Source organism: Canis aureus, chromosome 21, assembly GCF_053574225.1.
Source record: "Canis aureus isolate CA01 chromosome 21, VMU_Caureus_v.1.0, whole genome shotgun sequence".
Taxonomy (NCBI): domain Eukaryota; kingdom Metazoa; phylum Chordata; class Mammalia; order Carnivora; family Canidae; genus Canis; species Canis aureus.
The window spans coordinates 35,748,378-35,766,963 of record NC_135631.1 but is presented as its reverse complement, the minus strand read 5'-3'; the positions used below and the strand labels follow the sequence as shown (position 1 = coordinate 35,766,963).

Below are 18,586 nucleotides of genomic sequence, written 5' to 3'. Positions count from 1 at the left end.
CACTATACCCATGTCTCCCCGCCCCACCTCACTGTCAGACACAACACAGTCTGGATAACTGAATGTACAAGGCCGCTTAAAGAGAAAACAAATATGAATTTGCTCACATGTATGTAAAATATCACAGAAACACATATAGAAATTGACAATCCTGGATGCTTCTGGGGTTGGGACTTGAATGAATGAAGGATAACGGTACAAGGAGAGTTTTCCATGGATCCTCTTCTGGAAGTTTTGAACTTTGAAATACTCAGACACATTATTTTCACAAAAATGAATAGATAAATAAAAGAATAAATAGAATTTTTAAAAGTTTTATCATGTCAACAAGCAATTATATATATACAACATTGAAAAGAAAACTTGAAGACATTCTTGGGGAATTCAACATGTTTTATTTTGCCAGGCAAATGATTTCCTCAATATCCAATTAAATATTAATACACTAACTACATTTAGTTTATTTTCTCATGGAGCAAACATTCACCGTAATGACAGTTTCATCATGCTAAAATCTATCCACAAACCTACACTTTGAAAAAAAGTGCATTCCTAGGAAATTTTATGTACAATACAAATGGAAAACATAGTAAATCATCAAAATGTCAAACTACACAAAACAAAACTAATTAACCACCAATATTCAGTATACGTTGACATTATTTTGGAGAAAGAAAATTTTCTTTACATTTGGCAGTCATGTTGAAGAAGAATTTCTATAATTTTAAAAGAAAAGTAATAAAAGTATATACAATTGAATAATATTTAAAGAAGTTATTAAATAGCACAAATAATATTACAAAACTAAACACCCTTATTGTCTATCAGTGTGTGTGTACACGAAGCAAGGGGACCTGTGTAGTTTATGCTATTCTCTGACTCTAAAACAATTGTACTTTAAACTCTTTACATAGAATAGATTGGCCATAAACCCTGAACATGGTTTTGGCCTTCCATCGATACACATTTTTATTTGTGCACATAGCAGGCAAAATATTTGTATAATAAACTGCTTTTGAGAATACTTTGGAATCGTGCACATTTGGAACAATAGCTTTTATTCATTAGCTTATTTTTGCATGAACATTATTTATATTGTCTATTTTAACTGCTATGTTTGCCCTGCACTGAGGCCTCCTCTTATAATACCATAACTTACCACCACTTAAATAATAAATCATATTCTTAGATTCTGAGCAATGATTACATTCATTTTGACAGTGATTTTAGTTCTTGAAGCTTAAATGCTGTGGTGCATAAAAAGGTGATTAAGTCTACCTTGCCTTCTTTGTGGACTGTTAACTACAAATAAAATTTTATGCTGGATTTTGAGTAAGTACATGATGCAATTTCTGTTTGCACCTGGAAGCATGAAAATTTTTTAAAAAGTAAATAAAGTGAAAAAGCAAAAATTGTGTTTTTGAAGGAACTATAACAACACCAAGAAATTTTTCCTATTCCTTCCATCTAATTGCTATTTGGAATAAAAGGTTCTATAATAAATTTTTTTCTAATAAAATGACCCAATCTTTAAACAATTAGAAGAAAATTATTTATTCATTACAAAATTTAGCACATTTGTATTTATATGCTAGTGAACATAATACACCAGCATTCTTTAAAAAAAAAGTATGTCAATTTTTGTTCATATTCGAATTTTTTTCATTTCTCCACAAAAGGCGCACCTCTCCAGCACACACTAAACATCATCTAAAAAAATGAATTGGTGTCTTAAAAATCTTATGATATCTGAGGTTGATAAACCAAAAAAAATGTGAGTTAATTATTGAAATTAATTACTGATGTTAAAAACTAGTCATATTTTTAATAAACAGCTTTCAATAAAAATGCATTTCTTTATTTTTCCCCATTTTGATAGTTTCACCTCTCATATACAAGTTCGATATTTCATTTTTTTCTTCTTATATTGTTTACTTTGCCACACAGACTAGAAAATTAGAACAAATACAGTAATTAAACAGTGTAAGATTATATTCTCTGAGTCTATAATAACTTAAATAACTTCCAAAAAAAAGTGCTTTTGTTTGGAAGATGATAGCATAAGAATATAAACTTAAATGTTTTGCTGACATAACTCTAATCAAAGATGTTTATGGTGAGGGTCATTCACTTTATCTTCCTAAAAGAAGGAAACAAATATCAATAACAAATATCAGCAATTGACCATTTTCTATAAAAAACATTAATATCTTTCACTGGAAGCATATAAACTGTTCACTTTTCTGGATGAATCACTCATGTTTTATACAACTTTTAGATGCCCTCTTTCTTGACTTGTATCTATTCTACATTTCTTTTGACATGTACTTACACAACTTTTACAACATAAAAGTTGTGAACTTGACATTTGTTTTCATATATAAAATCACTGACAATTCCAAATCTAAGCCCCTAAAGCAAAGAAGAAAGCTCATAGGGTTATGGCCCTCATTCAATTAAGGGATATAGGAATTTTAGTTTTATAGCCGCCATATTGATTTTGAAGAAAAAGTAAATACATAAATAAAATCTGGGTTAAGTTAAATATTTATATGCACCATGAGGACCATGACATGTCTAGTGCTAGTCAATATCATACAAGAAAATGCATGCTCATTTCAGTTCACTTAATATTCACTTTAGGAGTGAGTAACACCTTCCTCGGGAATTTCCATGGGTAAAGCACAGGTTCTTTGCTCAAAATTGGATCACTGAAGACAGACCATTCTTTCCTGGAAGCCTAAGCCCCAAGGAAGAGAACATTATGACTCTGGCAACTGATTCCTCCTGTTTCTGCTTTTCCGGCTATTGATGAGCGCTTTTAACTTGCCATAGTCCCCTCTTATCTTCTGTGACTCTTCGTGTTGATGATGCTGCCGAGTGTCTTTGCAGTATTGATTAATCATCTGCATTTCTGAGTGGCTAAATGCCCCCATGATGTCCTTTGTGTGGAAAGGTAAAGCCCTCACAGAGCTGGCCCAGGTCCATGGGGACCATTTGTCTGTCACAACAGCCACCATTTCAGAATCTAAAACTTTAAAGTTGATCTTGGCTATGGTCTGCTTGAAGCTGTTTTCTGTTGCAATGCAGTGATACAGTCCTTGGTCAGAATCTTGAACGGAGCGGATTAGAAGTCCTTGTGAAGTGGCTATGATTCGTTCATTCAACTTGACCTAAAAGAGAGACTTGTCAAAGACCCAAAATCTGACTCTATGTCTTCTAAAAAGATATGAGCAACATATACAGAGTATCTCTGAACTTTCAAATTTGGCAAAAGCATTGAATACTGATTAGTTTCCCTCTTAGTGAACATAAATTTTTGGCCCGTTCCATTGACTGGTTTGCAGAGGAGATCTCGTTTTAAGAGCACTGATTCTATTAAAGAGAGGGTGAAGTTATCACCCATGTTGCCAAATATACCTTAACCATTCCCTTTGGACATGGCTTCTGCACATATAAACATAGAGTTTTGGTTGGATTCGGAATGTGAATCACAGTCAACATACATAAACAAAATTCATGGATAATTTAAAATATCTATTTTGTCCTGGAGCTCTTGCTTTTAATTGCAGCAAAAAAGCTCTTTTACTAGTAAAATCATAAAGCCACAGTTAAATGGTCGAATTTTACCATTTTTCAATGATGAATGGATATTCTCCTAAATAAAAATTGAAATAATTCATTACTTTATTAAAGAAGTAAGAGAACTCGAAAAAAATCATATAAACAGAGGCAGAGTTCTGTAAACTATCAAAGGTTTTTCCTATTATCCCAAGCTAAAGAATAACTAAAAATAAGCTGACATGCCATCATCTTCCAAATCTTCTGAGTGGTTTTACTTTCCAAGGAAAGGTAATAAAAAGCTATGAGGTTAATATTTAATTATTTTACAGCCTTATCCTGGAAAAACTATCATATGTTGGATATTAGTTACATGCATGAAATCCATCTTTCTTAAAGTTCCAGCTATAGTACTATTCACAAACAGACTAGAAACCTAAGTGGTGAGAAGTTCCTTGCCAAGGGTGGGTACTCTGGAATGCTCTTTCACTGAGGGGGAAAAAAACAGACCCGAATCAAAATAAGGTATGGAAGATGTTTTTATAAATGGTAAATTTCTGTGTAAATATGAATCTAATTATTAATGAAACAAAATCAAAGATAGATTGTTTTAAATGAAAAGTAACCCCTCCACAAAAGTACAAAAAGGCAAAGTACAGTATTGAGATACAGATAATAGAACAGATCTAGAAAAGGGAATTCAGAAAGAGGGACTGAAATATATGAGGCAAAGTTTTGGTGTTAATTTGACTTTTAAAGTTTAAGTGTGCCTCAACAATAGTTTCAATCATGTAGAAATGCATTCAGAAACAAAAGGAAGGAAAGCTTTTCTATTTGTGCAAGATTAGGAAAGATTTTGGAGACCAGGTTTACAAATCCATCTAACACATATATAGTACTTGGCACAAAGTTTCATTTCTAGGAATTTGTACAGAAGCTATACTCAGAAGTGTGCAAATGTTCATTTACATGATGTTTTTGATAAGAAGAAAAACAACCTTAAGCAGTAGATAGCTTAAAAAAAAAGGATATATTCATAGAGTGGAACACTATGTAGCCAAGAAAAATGTTAGCTATATATATACTGATATATATACTGATATTAAAGTGTATGTGTGTACATCAGAGAGAGAGACAAAGACAAAAATAGGAAAATTATAGAGAGTATTTGGAGGAATACATTATGATTGAATATATAATTCTTGGTAGCTCTATACTCTAGGAAGTATGAGTAAATATTGAAGTGGAGGTGAGATCTTTTAGTTTTCACTTTATGTAAATCAGTATGAAGTATTTACATATTTGTGAGCTTTTACCATCTGTCCTACAGTTTTTTTAAAGTTCAATATTTGCATATCATTAACATGAGAAATGAGCATGTGTTTGCCTAAACTATTAAGGACAAATTAGGATAAATTTAATAAGATAGTAATAATTTGTTCAATTAAATTTAGAATGAGTGGAATTGTGTTCTCTAAATTCTGGATAAGTAGATTCACATAGTTGTATTACAGTTAATTTTTCCATAGTCTTATAGCATTATTATATGTTCAAAATTGGGAGAAAAAGCAAGACAGTAATAATTGAGTCTCTACCTTCTCAAGCATTCTGAAATAAAACACTAGAAATATTGCAAAGGAGATTCAATCATTAAATCTATTACTCATTCCATTTTTAACTGCGTTTATTAATTTCTGTGGCATGTATTCAAGCTTGTGTGTCCTCATTGTCTGTAATTCAAATAATAGAAAATGCATTCACTTATTGCATGTTATTCTATTTAACTTTTTAGTGAACTAAAGAAAAACATTTTCTTCATGTTATGCAATCCCTGTTTGAGTTTTAGATTTCCAACTCACATATGAACACACAAAACTCCTCAGGAAGGAGTTCTGGAAGGAGCTCTGGCATATGGCCTATCATATCTGTATGATAATCATCATCACACATTATGACTTCTACCCTAGGTTACTTTGTAAGGCAACTATGATTACCATTTACATCCATGCCAAAGAGTTGAAAATTAATTGGACTGTAGAAATTTCAAGACCTCTTTGATGACAGATTCTTGCGGCAAAGAAAACAGATCTCAAATAAACAATAATTTGTTCTTAATAAAAATTTTTTAAAAGATGTTTTTAGTATCATAAAATTCTGGACCAAGAAGGGGCCAGAAGTTCAGCTAGCTCCTCTTTCCTCCCAATGGTTCCATCTCTTATTGAAGGGGTCATCAGCCTATGGTTTTATATTCTAGTGATGGGGGACATACAATTTCCTAAACAGCTCATACTGTCTTCAAACAGGCAGGTCTGACTTGTAAAGTATTTTCTCATATGGAGCCAACATGCATTTCAGCAACTTTGATGCAGCGTCTGTGTTCTATAGCTTGGGATTGTATCCATTGTAAATATCCCCAAAATATTATTTAATACGTAGTCCCCAAAATGCCCACAACTGAAGAATATACCCTAATGCAGAAGGCTGCTTTGCTCCATCAGACTTTATGCCACTCCTAATAGCATCACATCTTAGACTACCCTAAGGCTTTATATATACATACAGATTTTCTTTCTTCTTTCTCAGGTTGTCAGAACAATCTGACATCAACATTATGGAGTTCATTATCTATAATATTTCACCCAATGCCATTTTACAATGCTTCCCCTTTAAAACAGCCCTTTCTGATCAGTGGAAAGGTTAATGTCAGTGTCCTTTTATTTGAAAAACTGTTTTTCCATATCACTGAATAAAGTCAATGGTCCCATAAACAATGATTCCATATATTACCTAACCAAAACCCTAGAGTAATGGATAATAAAGCAGAGGAAACAGATTACCACATAGCAGAAATATGCTCTTTAACCATAAAAGTTATGGTTTAGTGTAATTTCTTGCTGAGGAAAATTGAACTTTTTTAAAGCCCCCTTTTATCTTGTGAATCACACAAAGGTGCTGCTGTGCAAGAACTTGGCTTCTGGTTTTGCACACATCTTGTTTCTTTTACAAATGCTTCCTCCTATCAATAGTTCCGTCTGGAGTGTCCAAGCTCTTGTTTCAATCACCGAGTTACAGAGGTGAAGAGGCAGCAAGGATTTTGAATTAATTCATCAGCTTTACAGACAAAGGATTTTAAAGAAAGTGGCACTCGTCATCCCAAAGACATAAAAAGATGTTCATATGCTTTTTTTTTTTTTATGTTTGATCTGAACCTCACTGAGGGATGGTGATTCAATGTCTTTCTAAAGCCCTGATTGATTACTGCTTATGTGTGTTACTCACCTCTTTCCTCCTATCTTTGTCTTTCTGTAACAGCCACTTGATAGATGCCTGTGGAGACTTAGGAGCACACTCGAGGAAAGTGGTGTTATTTTTTACTCCATACTGAACAATTTCAGCTGCATTTCTATATGCTGGAAAGCAAAAAGCAGAAAGAGAGAGAAGAGAATTTAGAATATATTGTCTTATATGAATGCTTATTTCTCTATAAAATTATCATCACCTACAGAAGTCCCCCCCAAAGGCAATCTTTGCTCAGTTAACAAGCAGACGATTACACATTGTTTACTGGTTGTGTTTAACCTAAAGGGAAAGGAGAGAAAGACATAGGGAATTGATGTTTATTCGAGAAGTACTCTATACCAAAGACTGTCCTTAACATCACATTGAACATTTAATTATTACAATATCCTTACAAATTAGTTTTTCTCTGCTTTTCAGAGCTGAACAAACTGAGGCTGTGAACTATTAGGAAATATACCCTACTTGAAGAGTTAGTAAGTGCCAGGCATTATAAAACCAGGTTCATCCATACTCAATGTAGTATAGATGGAATTCAGAAGCATCAGGAAAAGTCAGAAAGCAAAGTGTGGCTGTAGCGGGAAGTAGTGGTTGAGAACACAGTCTTTGGAATCAGAGGTACTGGAGGCAAAATTCTGACTTCACCAACACTGGCTGTGTAACCTTAAATAATTTACTTGAGCTTTCTGTGTCTCAGTTTTACTTGGCTCTAAAACATGGATTATGTCTTCATCCAGGTTCTTTACCGAAATTCTTAATTCAGGAAGATCATTTAGTATAATCATGTGGTTGCTTAGACGTGAACAGAATCTTCATTCATAAAATGGGGATAGATAATAGACCTGACTTTAGTACAATGTCTTAAGCATTTAAATAAGATAATCCATTAAAAAAAGCACTTGACTCAGGTTCTTTTTTTTTTTTTTAACTGAGGTTCTGACACAAAGTCAACATCCATGTTTGTTCATCATCACCCCCCACTGACAGCTCTACTACTATAGCTACTAGTGTTAGTAGAACTTGCACACATATTTATAAAATATTCAGTAAACATATAAATGGTAACCTGGATTATTCCCTTAATTAGATGCATGGAACTAAGCAAGATGTTACAATTTTCTCCTTATAGTTAGTGTAGTTGGTAATGATTGTCAGTCTTTATTAAAGAAAGACCCAGACTCAAACATATTAGCAATAGCAGTCTTGGTGTTAATTATTAGCAACAGTGCATTTGTAGCTCTTTCATGAACCCAGAGAGCTCTGCCCAAAGATATTTTGTTGGTGGGGTTGAGGTGGAGGGGAGAATATTAGTGGAGAAAGTATAATAATGTGGTATCTTCATGTTAGGATGGGAAGAAATGGGTTAGATTGACTGTAAGACACAAGGCAAGATTGTCAAAAGTATTGCAATGGTTATAAATTATAAAACCCGGGCACTGTAATACAGCCATGTTCAGAGCAGGATTATTTACTGTAGCCCAAAGTAGAAGCATTCCAAGTGTCTAGTGGTAGATGAATAAATAAACAAAATGTGATATATACATACAATAGAATGTTTTCCCATTTTCAACAGAAAAGAAATCCTGACACATGTTACAACAGGAATGAACCCCAAAGAAGCTCTGAAATAAGCCCGTTACAAAAGGATAAATATTGTGTGATTCCATTGATAAGAGAGAGGTATTTAGTAGTCCAATTCATAGAGACAGAAAGTAGAATGGTGGTGTCCAGAGGCTGGGGAAGACAGAGTTGGTATTTAATGGGTATAGTTTCACTTGGAAAACATGAAGAGGTTCTAGAGATGAATGGTTGTACTGATTGCACAACAATGTGGATGTACTTAATGCCACAGAACTGGACATTTTAAAATTGTTAAAATGGTAAACTTTGTGTTGTTTATATTTACCACAATAACAAAAAACAAACAAGGCACAATTCTATTTGTTCCTCAGTAGTAAATTTTTGAAAAAGCACATTTTTTTCTTAAGAAAGAAGATAATAGCTTTGTTTCTTCAAAAAGAAAATAGTTAGGAAAATCTATAACTGACATCTACATGAAAGACCGAGGCAACTAACATCTCCAAGGTACCTGTATTCACAGACATTTGTTTTTCCTACTATATATATAAATAACATTTAATTTTTAATTTCCATATGAACACCAAGAATCTTCATAGTGAATCTTTCTTTAAAACATAAGATGTGAATTTATTATGAGGTTTTCCTCCCTTAAATGTGATGTGGAGCATGGCTACTCTTTACCAAGTCTGAGCCTTGCTCAGTCTTAATACCTTTTAGATTAAATCCTCTGCATTGAGTCAATGGATTTCCATGTCTCACGTCTTGTCTTCGGCTCCTCCTATAGGTACAGAGACATATATAAAACTGGCTCAGAATTAATATCGCCAATTACACCACAGTTAAAAGATTGTATTTTTAATTTTACAGTTTTTTAATTGTTTAAGGTTTCAGAAGGAAAAGAGGTCTGATATACAACACAACTATCTGGCATTTCTTGTTCAAGACTTCCATGATAGGATGGGTATTTCACCTTGTTTTCATTATCAATTAATTCTGTCCCTCCCTATCTCTACTACTGGAGATAGAATGGCTATGAAATTCCTATTAAGTGCATTTCTGGGGTAAATGCTAGATTCCAAATTAACAGTGTAAATTTTAGTTCAGAGATATTCAGCAAAAACTTTCTAAGATGGAAACATCTAGAGCATAAACTCACTACCATCTTCTTTCTTACAATTTTTTCTTGAACAAACATAGCTTTCTTACAAAAGTCAACATTTCCTAACATTTTCCTAATATATTAAAACTTTTCTGAAATAAGTGATAGAATATGGACATTTAATATAAAGTTAAGCAAAATTGTTCATTTACTAGAATAAGAATTTTCCTTCAATTTTTTACTATGAAATATACCAAGCCTACAGAAGGAGTGGAAACATGAGTACAATAACTACTGGTATACTGAGATTCGTAAAGTGTTAAAGTTTGCCACGTTTATTTTTTTTCTCACATGCAAGTATTATGTTGAGTATATATATAGAATATACTCTTTATTCACATGTATGAAAATCTTTAGAAGATAAGTTGCAGACATAATAATGCTTCATTCTTAAATACTTCAGCATGAACCTTCTAATTTCTCTACATAAAGACAGTATCACTCTCTTACTAAATATGACTATTCGGTAATATCACACAATACATATTTTATATTAAAATTCCCTTAATTACCTCTGAAATATCCCTCATGGATTTTTAAAAGTTTATTCGGGATTGAAAGTCACTCATTGCAGTTTAGTTGGTATGTATCACCAAGTTAAGCATTTCAAAATTTAGTTACAGTCTTTGTAAGTTGGTCATTATTTAAATCAAACTTTTAAATTATTTGAATACTAATTAATTTCTGAGTCTTAAATTAAAATATATATATATATATATATGTTACTCTTGTATGACACAGTGAAACAAATCAAAACAGAGCAACTGAAATTCTCTTAGCAATAAATCATAGATATGAAGATTGCTATAAGAGAGAAGGAAAACTGAGGTGCTTGGGTGGCTGAGTCAGTACACCTTCTGACTCTTGGTTTCGGCTCAGGTCATGGCCTCCCCGTGGTAATATCAATCCCTGTGGCACAGTTTGGAGTCGGCTTCGGATTCCCTCCCCCTCTGCCCCTCCCCAAGTCATGCACACACTCACTCTCTAAATAAATAAATAAATAAATAAATAAATAAATAAATAAATAAATAAATAAATAAATAAAGTTTTTAAAAAAGAGAGAGAAGGAAAAGATCCTCTCCTTAAATATTGAGAATATAGGGATAAATTGTTTACTATCAAGGCTGAGAAGTATATATAAATAAGTATATTACTTAATTGGGCTAGCTGTTAAGTCTCAACATTTTTACCCTTACAGATAAATTAAAATATTCAGTAAGAAAAGCAGAAATATTAAAACCACACAGGAATTATCTAATTTACAAAGAGAAACTAATCTCAAAGTCATCAATAGCGAAAAAAAAATCATTTTAAGGTCATAGCAAATAGTATTGTGTGTGTTCAATGGCTTATATACATCTATTTATGGAAATAGCAGTATTAAATTTTGTGTCATTTATGTATTATTTTCCCAAAAATGTCACATAATCCTTATTCAATCTTATATTTCTAATACAATACACACACAAACTAGTGGAAGTTACTCCTGTCTCAGGAAATACAATTAATGCTGTACTCTAGAACAGCTCCTATATCAATCAGGTTTTTACTGCATTGCATTTGCTATATTTCCAAGCCACAGCGCTATTTACTACCAATCAACTTGTGAGTGCACTATATTTTTGAACACCACGTGAGAGTTCTTGTGGCTGAAGCAGTCACTTTTCAGCCATCCAGAGAAGCACTATCATTCCCAATGGCTAAATTAATTGTCCTGTGACCAGCACTATGTTATGGTTTACATAGCTGGGCAACCTGAATTTACAATACCACACAACTTCCAGACCTTCCAATACAGAAAAACATTATGGCTTGGCCTAAATGATGAGAGCAGCAAGACAGCTATCTGAGATTTTTTGTATTTGTTGATTCCCTTTAGGATATTCATCTACCACTGTGAAAGCTGGTATGCACAGTAATATTATATTGCATGTAGAATTTGCAATTTGAGCTCAATTTACCAACATTTTCTTCCTTATGGTATATAATCTTTTGGATAAACAATGAAGTCATTTTGTTCTTGTATATAAAACAGATATCTACTTGAAAATTGAACTGATTATCTTGTCTTAGAATAAAATTTAAAACTGTGCATCTGAATCCAGGAAAAGTACCATTTGAGATTAAACTGCAATATTTGGTACAAATGCACAAATATTTAAGATACTTGAGAATGAAAAGGAAAATTGCTTGCATTATTTGCTATAAACAAAATTAAAAAAGAGAGAAACCACTGAGTCAATGATATTTAACAACTTTATTATATCAAAGCATAAACTCATTGATTTCCAAGTATCACTGTAATTCTGTTACCATACAAAGAACATGTTTTTGGTTTTCATTCCAATGAATTCTTCCAGGTACTCTTTGTGTTCCAGATAGATAGACAGTGCTATCAACATAAAACTAGGTAAGTTAACACTATTAAAGAAAATCAGTGTGGAAAATACAAGCAATTTTTTATTATTATTGTTTAATCATTAAAAATATTATATATGAGAATTTAGGAAATAATTCAGCAAACATGTTTTACATTCACTATATGTTTAGGTTTTAAAATAATTTGTAGAAATTAAATAGTATAAATATTTGTAATGAAACTTTCAATGTGATGGCCAAAGATGGGTGTGAATAGGCCACAAATAAGATAGATGACACATAGATGATGGATATATAGATAGATGATTGATAGATGATAGATAGAAGATAGATGATAAGTAAATAGATAGAAAGATAGAATATTTTTCAGCTTTTTATGATAGAATTAAGATACTGCTAGAGATTCAGATTGCGCTTCAAATGATAACTGCCTCCTCTTTCAACCCATGTTATTTTTTCCCTGTTATGCTTTTTTTTAAAATTTCAGGTGTACAACATGATGAGAGGATACACCACCTGAAACTAACATAATATCATATATGTGAATTATTTCTCAATTAAAAATATATATTTATCAGTGAAATGACCACAGTAAGTCTAGATAACATCTGTCCCCATACATAGTCACAATCTTTTTTTCTTGTGATGAGTACTTTTAAGATCTACTCTATTATCAACTTTCAAATATGTAATACAGTCTTTATGCTGTACATTGCATCCCCATGACTTAATTATTCTATAACTGGAAGCCTGTGCCTTTTGATCCCTTTTGTTCATTTCTTCCACCCCCTACCCTGCCTTTGGCCACCACAATCTCCATGAGCTTGGTTTGTTGTTACTTTTAAAATTCCACATATAAGTGAGATTATACAGAGTATGTCTTTCTCTGACTTATTTCACTCAGCATACACCCTCAAGGTCCATCCGTTTTACAGATGGCATGATTTATTCCATTTTATGGTTGAATAGTATTCCGGCATGTGTGTATGTGTGTGTGTGTGTGTGTGTGTACCCTTACTCAGTCATCTGTTGAAGGACACAGTTGTTTCCATGTCTTGGGTATTGAAAATAATGCTGCAATGAACATGGGGGTGCAGATATCTTTTCAAATTAGTGTTTTTGTTTTTTTCAGATAAATACTCAGAAGTGGAATTGCTGAATCATACGGTAGTTCTATATTTAACTTTTTTTTTTAAGATTTTATTTATTTATTCATGAGAGACAGAGAGAGAGGCAGAGACACAGGCAGAGGGAGAAGCAGGCTCCATGCAGGGAGCCAGACATGGGACTCGGTCCCAGGTCTCCAGGATCATGCCCCGGCCTGAAGGCGGTGCTAAACCGCTGAGCCACCCAGGGATCCCCTATATTTAACTTTTTGAGGAACCTCCATACTGTTTTTCATAGTGGCTGCACCAAGTTTTCTCACCAAAACTTTTTCCACATCCTCTCCAAAATTTATGTCTTATATATTCTCTTTGCTCTGTAGTCATACCTAAAAACTCATTATCAAGACCTACATCAAGGAGGTTAATGCCTATGTTTTCTTCTAGGAGTTTTATGGTTTCAGGTCTTACATTCAAGTCTTTAAAACATTTTGAGTTAAGTTTTGCCAATAATGTAAGATAATAGTCTAGTTTCTTTCTTTTGCATGTGGCTGTTCAGTTTTCCTAGCATCATTTCTTGAAGAGACTGTCCTTCCTTGTTGTACATTTTTGCCTTTTTTGTTGTAAATTATTTGACCATATATGTATAGATTTATTTCTGGGCTCTCAAATCTGCTCTGTTGATCTATGTGTCTGTTTTTATGACAATAGCATACTGTTTTGATTATTATAACTTTGTAATATAGTTTGAAATCAAGGTCCCTGATGCTTCCAGCTTTGTTCTTCTTCCTCAATATTGCTTTGGCTATTTTGTGATTCCATACAAATTTTAGGATATTCTAATCCAGTGAAAAATGTCATTAGAGTTTTGGTGGGGATTGTATTGAATCTGCAGGTTGCTTTGGGTAGTATGGCCATTATAATAACACTCATTTTACTACTCCATGAATGTGATTTATCTTTCCATTTATGTGTGTCTTCAATTTCATCAATGTCTTGTAGTTTCAGTGTACAGGTCTTTCACCTCCTTGGCTAAATTTATTCCTAGGTATTTTATTCTCTTGATGCAATTGTAAATGGGATTGTTTTCTTAAATTCTCTTTCTGATAGCTCATTATTCATGTATAGAAATCCAACAGATTTTTGTGTACTCACTTTGTATCCTGCAACATCACTGAATTCATTTATTAGTTCTAACACCAAGCCAATGATACTTGGTTTCATACAAGGCATGATATTTCATAGTTTCAGCTCTTTGTTGATTGTAAGAATGTGATTATTGTGATTAATATCATGATTTGTAGGGCAGCCTGGGTGGCTTAACGGTTTAGCACCTGCCTGCAGCCTAGGGCGTGATTCTGGAGACCCGGGATCGAGTCCCACGTCGGGCTCCCTGCATGGAGCCTGCTTCTCTCTCTGTCTGTGTCTCTGCCTCTCTCTCTCTCTCTCTGTGTGTGTGTGTGTGTGTCTCATGAATAAATAAATAAAATCTTTTAAAAAAATCATGATTTGTAAAAAAAAAAATCATGATTTGTGGCATTAGGATGACAATGTGAAATCTACCTTTATTGTTTTTTAAGATTTTATTTATTTATTCATGAGAGATACAGAGAGAGAGAGAGAGAAGCAGAGACACAGGCAGAGGGAGAAGCAGGCTCTACGCAGGGAGCCCAATGTGGGACTCAATCTCGGGACTCCAGGATCACAACCTGGGATGAAGGTAGGCGCTAAACCAACCAGGGATCCCCTGGAATCTACCTTTAAATATGCATATTAGAAAGGATAACTGGGCTTGTAGTTAGAGGGAGACTATGAGGACAAATGAGTCAACTCATATTTTAGCAGAAATGTCTAAAATGTAAAAATATCTCAAATATGCAATGATAGTCTATATATAGTAGGGAATTTTACTTGAGAAATATTCTTTGTTTGTTGAATAAAAATGCTTGTTCACCAAAGCCAAGGTCTGGAAGTTCTGCAGGGAAGGAGTACTAATCTCCAATTCCTCCACGTTATAGAAGAGGCTGGTAAGCCTAAAGGACCGTGGTAGTGTTCACTCTGTGATGTTCATATCACTTTCTTTCTTAGAAAGTGTGGTGCTTTGGCTGCGTTTAGCATTAAATCTGTTTAATAGATAGAATATTGCATTCCGGGTGTTAGATATGCCAACTTTTAGAACTCTTTCCCAAGAAAAATGTGTTGCCTTACAAGCAGTTATGGTAATAATTTGTAAATATCACTGCTGTTGTAATTAGGAGCGTAACACAAGTATGGTTAAAAGTTGCCAGCAATGGCTACAAAAACCATTTAGTTGAGATTACATTTGGAATTTGCTTTCCTCATCCTTTGCGTCCAGGTTCAGATCTCCAGTGCAAGCAAAAGATCTCAGGGTAACGAGGTCCATAAATTTTATGTGAAAATCAAAAGAGCCTCTAGACTTCCTGCCTAGATCTTAAAATGACAAAGAAGGACATGAATCTTTGAACACAGATACTAAAAAATACTCTTTTAAAGAAAAAAAAAATAAAGAATGTGAGTTCTCTTCACATTTCATGTCTTTAAAAACAAAAAACAAAAAGACTTTCGAATTATCCAGCCCAGGCCTCACCTGTGTGCTCCAAATTCACATTTTTGTTTACTCAACCTCCCCACTTGAATGTCTACCTCACGGGCACTGTTGGCATCATCTTTCCCTCCACGTACCTGCTCCTCGCACAGTCTTACCTTTCTCAGGAAGTCACATCTGCATATGCTCGGTTCTGAGAACCTGGCTCATGCCTGAGTCTGCTATTTCTCTAACGTCCTACACGTAATACACCAGCGCATTCCGTGAGCTCCCTCCGGAATCAGACCACTCATGCTGCCACCTCCACCCCTGCCTTCCTGTGCGAGCCGTCCTATCTCACCTGGAACGTGCAATGCCCTCACTGCCTTGCGACTCCTCTCTCCTCTCTCCTCAGCCACTTCCTACCCAGGGCTGCCATCTAGGCCAAACCAAACCAGATGGGCTTTTCAAAACCAAAGTCAAATAATATCACTCATGTGCTCAAAGGCCCTCAGTAGTTTTCCATTTCACTCTAAATAAAAGCCTTCAGGGACGCCTGGGTGGCTCAGCGGTTGAGCGTCAGTCTTTGGCCCAGGGTGTGATCCCGGGTTTCCCGGATCGAGTCCCGCATCAGGCTCCCTGTGAGGAGCCTGCTTCTCTCTCTGCCTCTGTCTCTGCCTCTCTCTCTGTCTCTCATGAATAAATAAATAAAATCTTTAAAAAAAAAGCCTTCAATGACTTACTAAGGCCTAAGTCAACTGTCATTCTGACCTCATTTCTTCCTCCCCTTCATTTTTCTCATTCCATGACAGCTCCAATAGTCTTGGTGATGTTTCTTGAATAATCTTGACACACTCCACACTCCGTCCTTAAGGACTGCTGGTTCTTTTCTCTGGAATGTTATTCTCCAGATAATGCCTTGGTGCCATTCCTCATCATGCTCAAGTCCTTGTTCAAATATCACACCCTCAGAAGGACCTCCCCTGGCCAACCCATTTACCATTGCTATTCCCTGCTTCCCAGCATCCCCTATCTCCCTTCTTTACCCTTTTTAAAATTCATAGATTTTATCATTATTTCATATACTAGGTTTCCTTATTTATTTATTTTCTGTCTTCTCCCTCTAGAATTTATTATCCCTCGGGGTAGGAATTTTTGTCTTTTTGTGGTTATTTTTCATGTTATATGCCTAGCTCTATCTAGAACATTGCCTGGCAAATAATTGTCCCATGATAAAAAACTGTTGAACTTATAGATAAGAGTACCAGTACCAAGTACCATCTTGACATGCAGAAGTGCTACGGTTGCTTTAATCTGTTAAGGTCCTTAAAGGCCAATATCTCTAACAGAGCATAAAGAAGCTATAAACACCAGCACCCTCATGATTTTATTTGAAAATCAGTAGTGCTTCTGGCTGGTCCTATTTGCCTTCTCCTGTGGATTCTAATTTTGTTAGGTTTCGGCCCTGCCAGCCGTCATGACTGTAGATGGCTGAGTCTGGCTGTGATCCTGGCTGCCCCTAAAGTCTGCATTTCCTTTGTTCTATAATCTGTGTCACTACTGGTGGTCCCTTCCAATTGGTGGAAGTTGGTTCAGAGTTTCTCATCTAAGTCTCTGCTTGAATAAAGGGCACTCAGCCTCAGGCTGCCTTACTCTCTCAATCTGACCAGCAAATATGCCCTCACCATTTTAACAAGCAAGAGCATGTCATCGAGATTCTGAAAGCAATTCAGCCTACCTATTTTGGAGCAATGTTTCAGTTGCCTGAACTAGGACAAACACCTGAATATAGGAGAATTAAACGGCACAGGGAAACCCTAGGAAGGGAGGATTTAATGAGATATAGAAGCATTTAAAAAAAAAAATCAGGCAATGTGAAGAATGTTAAATGCTGCTTGAAATATTTGATGGGTCACAGGGGGGAGTTGTGTTGCTAGAGAAGCTTTAAGAGGAGAAACAAATTTTTCGAAAGTACAGTATTCCCACATATCTGTGAGAATCTCAAGTTATAAAGCACAGCCATTTACTTCATTCAATGACTACAGATGATGCTAAATAAATCTACTACTTCTAGCACCATTTTTAAAGAATACTGCAACAGAATTTTTTTTTCTAATATTGTGGAGCCCTGCCCGATTGTCTGGTGACATCAATTTTGATTTTCAGCTGAACATTTGGTACTTACCGCTTTCCAGTTGGGTAGAACCTAGAGCAAGAATGGCCATCCCAGGCACAGTAAGGGTCCCTTGCCAGGCAGCAGTCAGCACAGGCTGTACCGTAGATGTGGCATCGATGCAGAGACACTTGGGAAACCCCTTCATTGGAGCTCACATACAACTGTTGCTGTTGGAGGAATGATTATGATTTATTTCAGATGTGGACGTTAAAAGAGGACTTTCAGCAGGAACACATTGTAATATATGTCTACACACTCTTAGATTCATTTTAAAATGGACTAAAAACAAGAAGCAAAGTACAGAGGGTATGAAAGCCAAAATAAATAGAATTTCCTAATGTTAATATGCCTATAATATTACCACTTTCCTGTTAAAAAAAATATTGGAGCCCTATGTAGAATGGCAATACATTTGAGACAGTGGGATTTATTGTTCTCTCAGATTTGAGCTAATATATTACAGATTTAAATTATGATGTTTGCTTTATTTTCTGAATGCACAAGGCAGCTTTCTTTTTCTTCAAATTTGGCAACCCACCACCTTGTAAATTTGAAAAAGTCAAGTCTTAAATAAAGGGCATTTTTAAGTTTAGAAAAAAAGGCACACTTAGTATTAGATAAAATTTAAAAAAAACATTTTTCACATGCCTTTGAAAGTGACATATTACTCATTAGAGTAATTTTTAAATTACTTAGAAGAATATCCGTATTTATATTTAGGCATGTCTTAAACTTTCTGTGTGATCAAGTGGTCTTCAGCGTCCTGAGTCATAATAAAGATTTCG

General features: G+C 34.6%; 1 protein-coding gene across 1 annotated transcript in view; it reads right to left on the bottom strand.

The window, feature by feature from the left end:
• Nucleotides 1-372: 372 nt before the first annotated feature.
• SEMA3C (semaphorin 3C) overlaps nt 373-18,586 on the bottom strand; it is a 180,195-nt gene continuing 161,981 nt past the window's right edge. Inside the window, exons 15-18 of the mRNA XM_077863864.1 lie at nt 17,811-17,968; nt 9,150-9,217; nt 6,841-6,971; nt 373-3,173 (exon numbers count right to left, since the gene is read on the bottom strand). Of these exons, the coding sequence (XP_077719990.1) occupies nt 2,763-3,173; nt 6,841-6,971; nt 9,150-9,217; nt 17,811-17,968 (768 nt within the window). The 3' untranslated portion in view covers nt 373-2,762. The remainder of the gene's footprint in view (nt 3,174-6,840; nt 6,972-9,149; nt 9,218-17,810; nt 17,969-18,586) is intronic.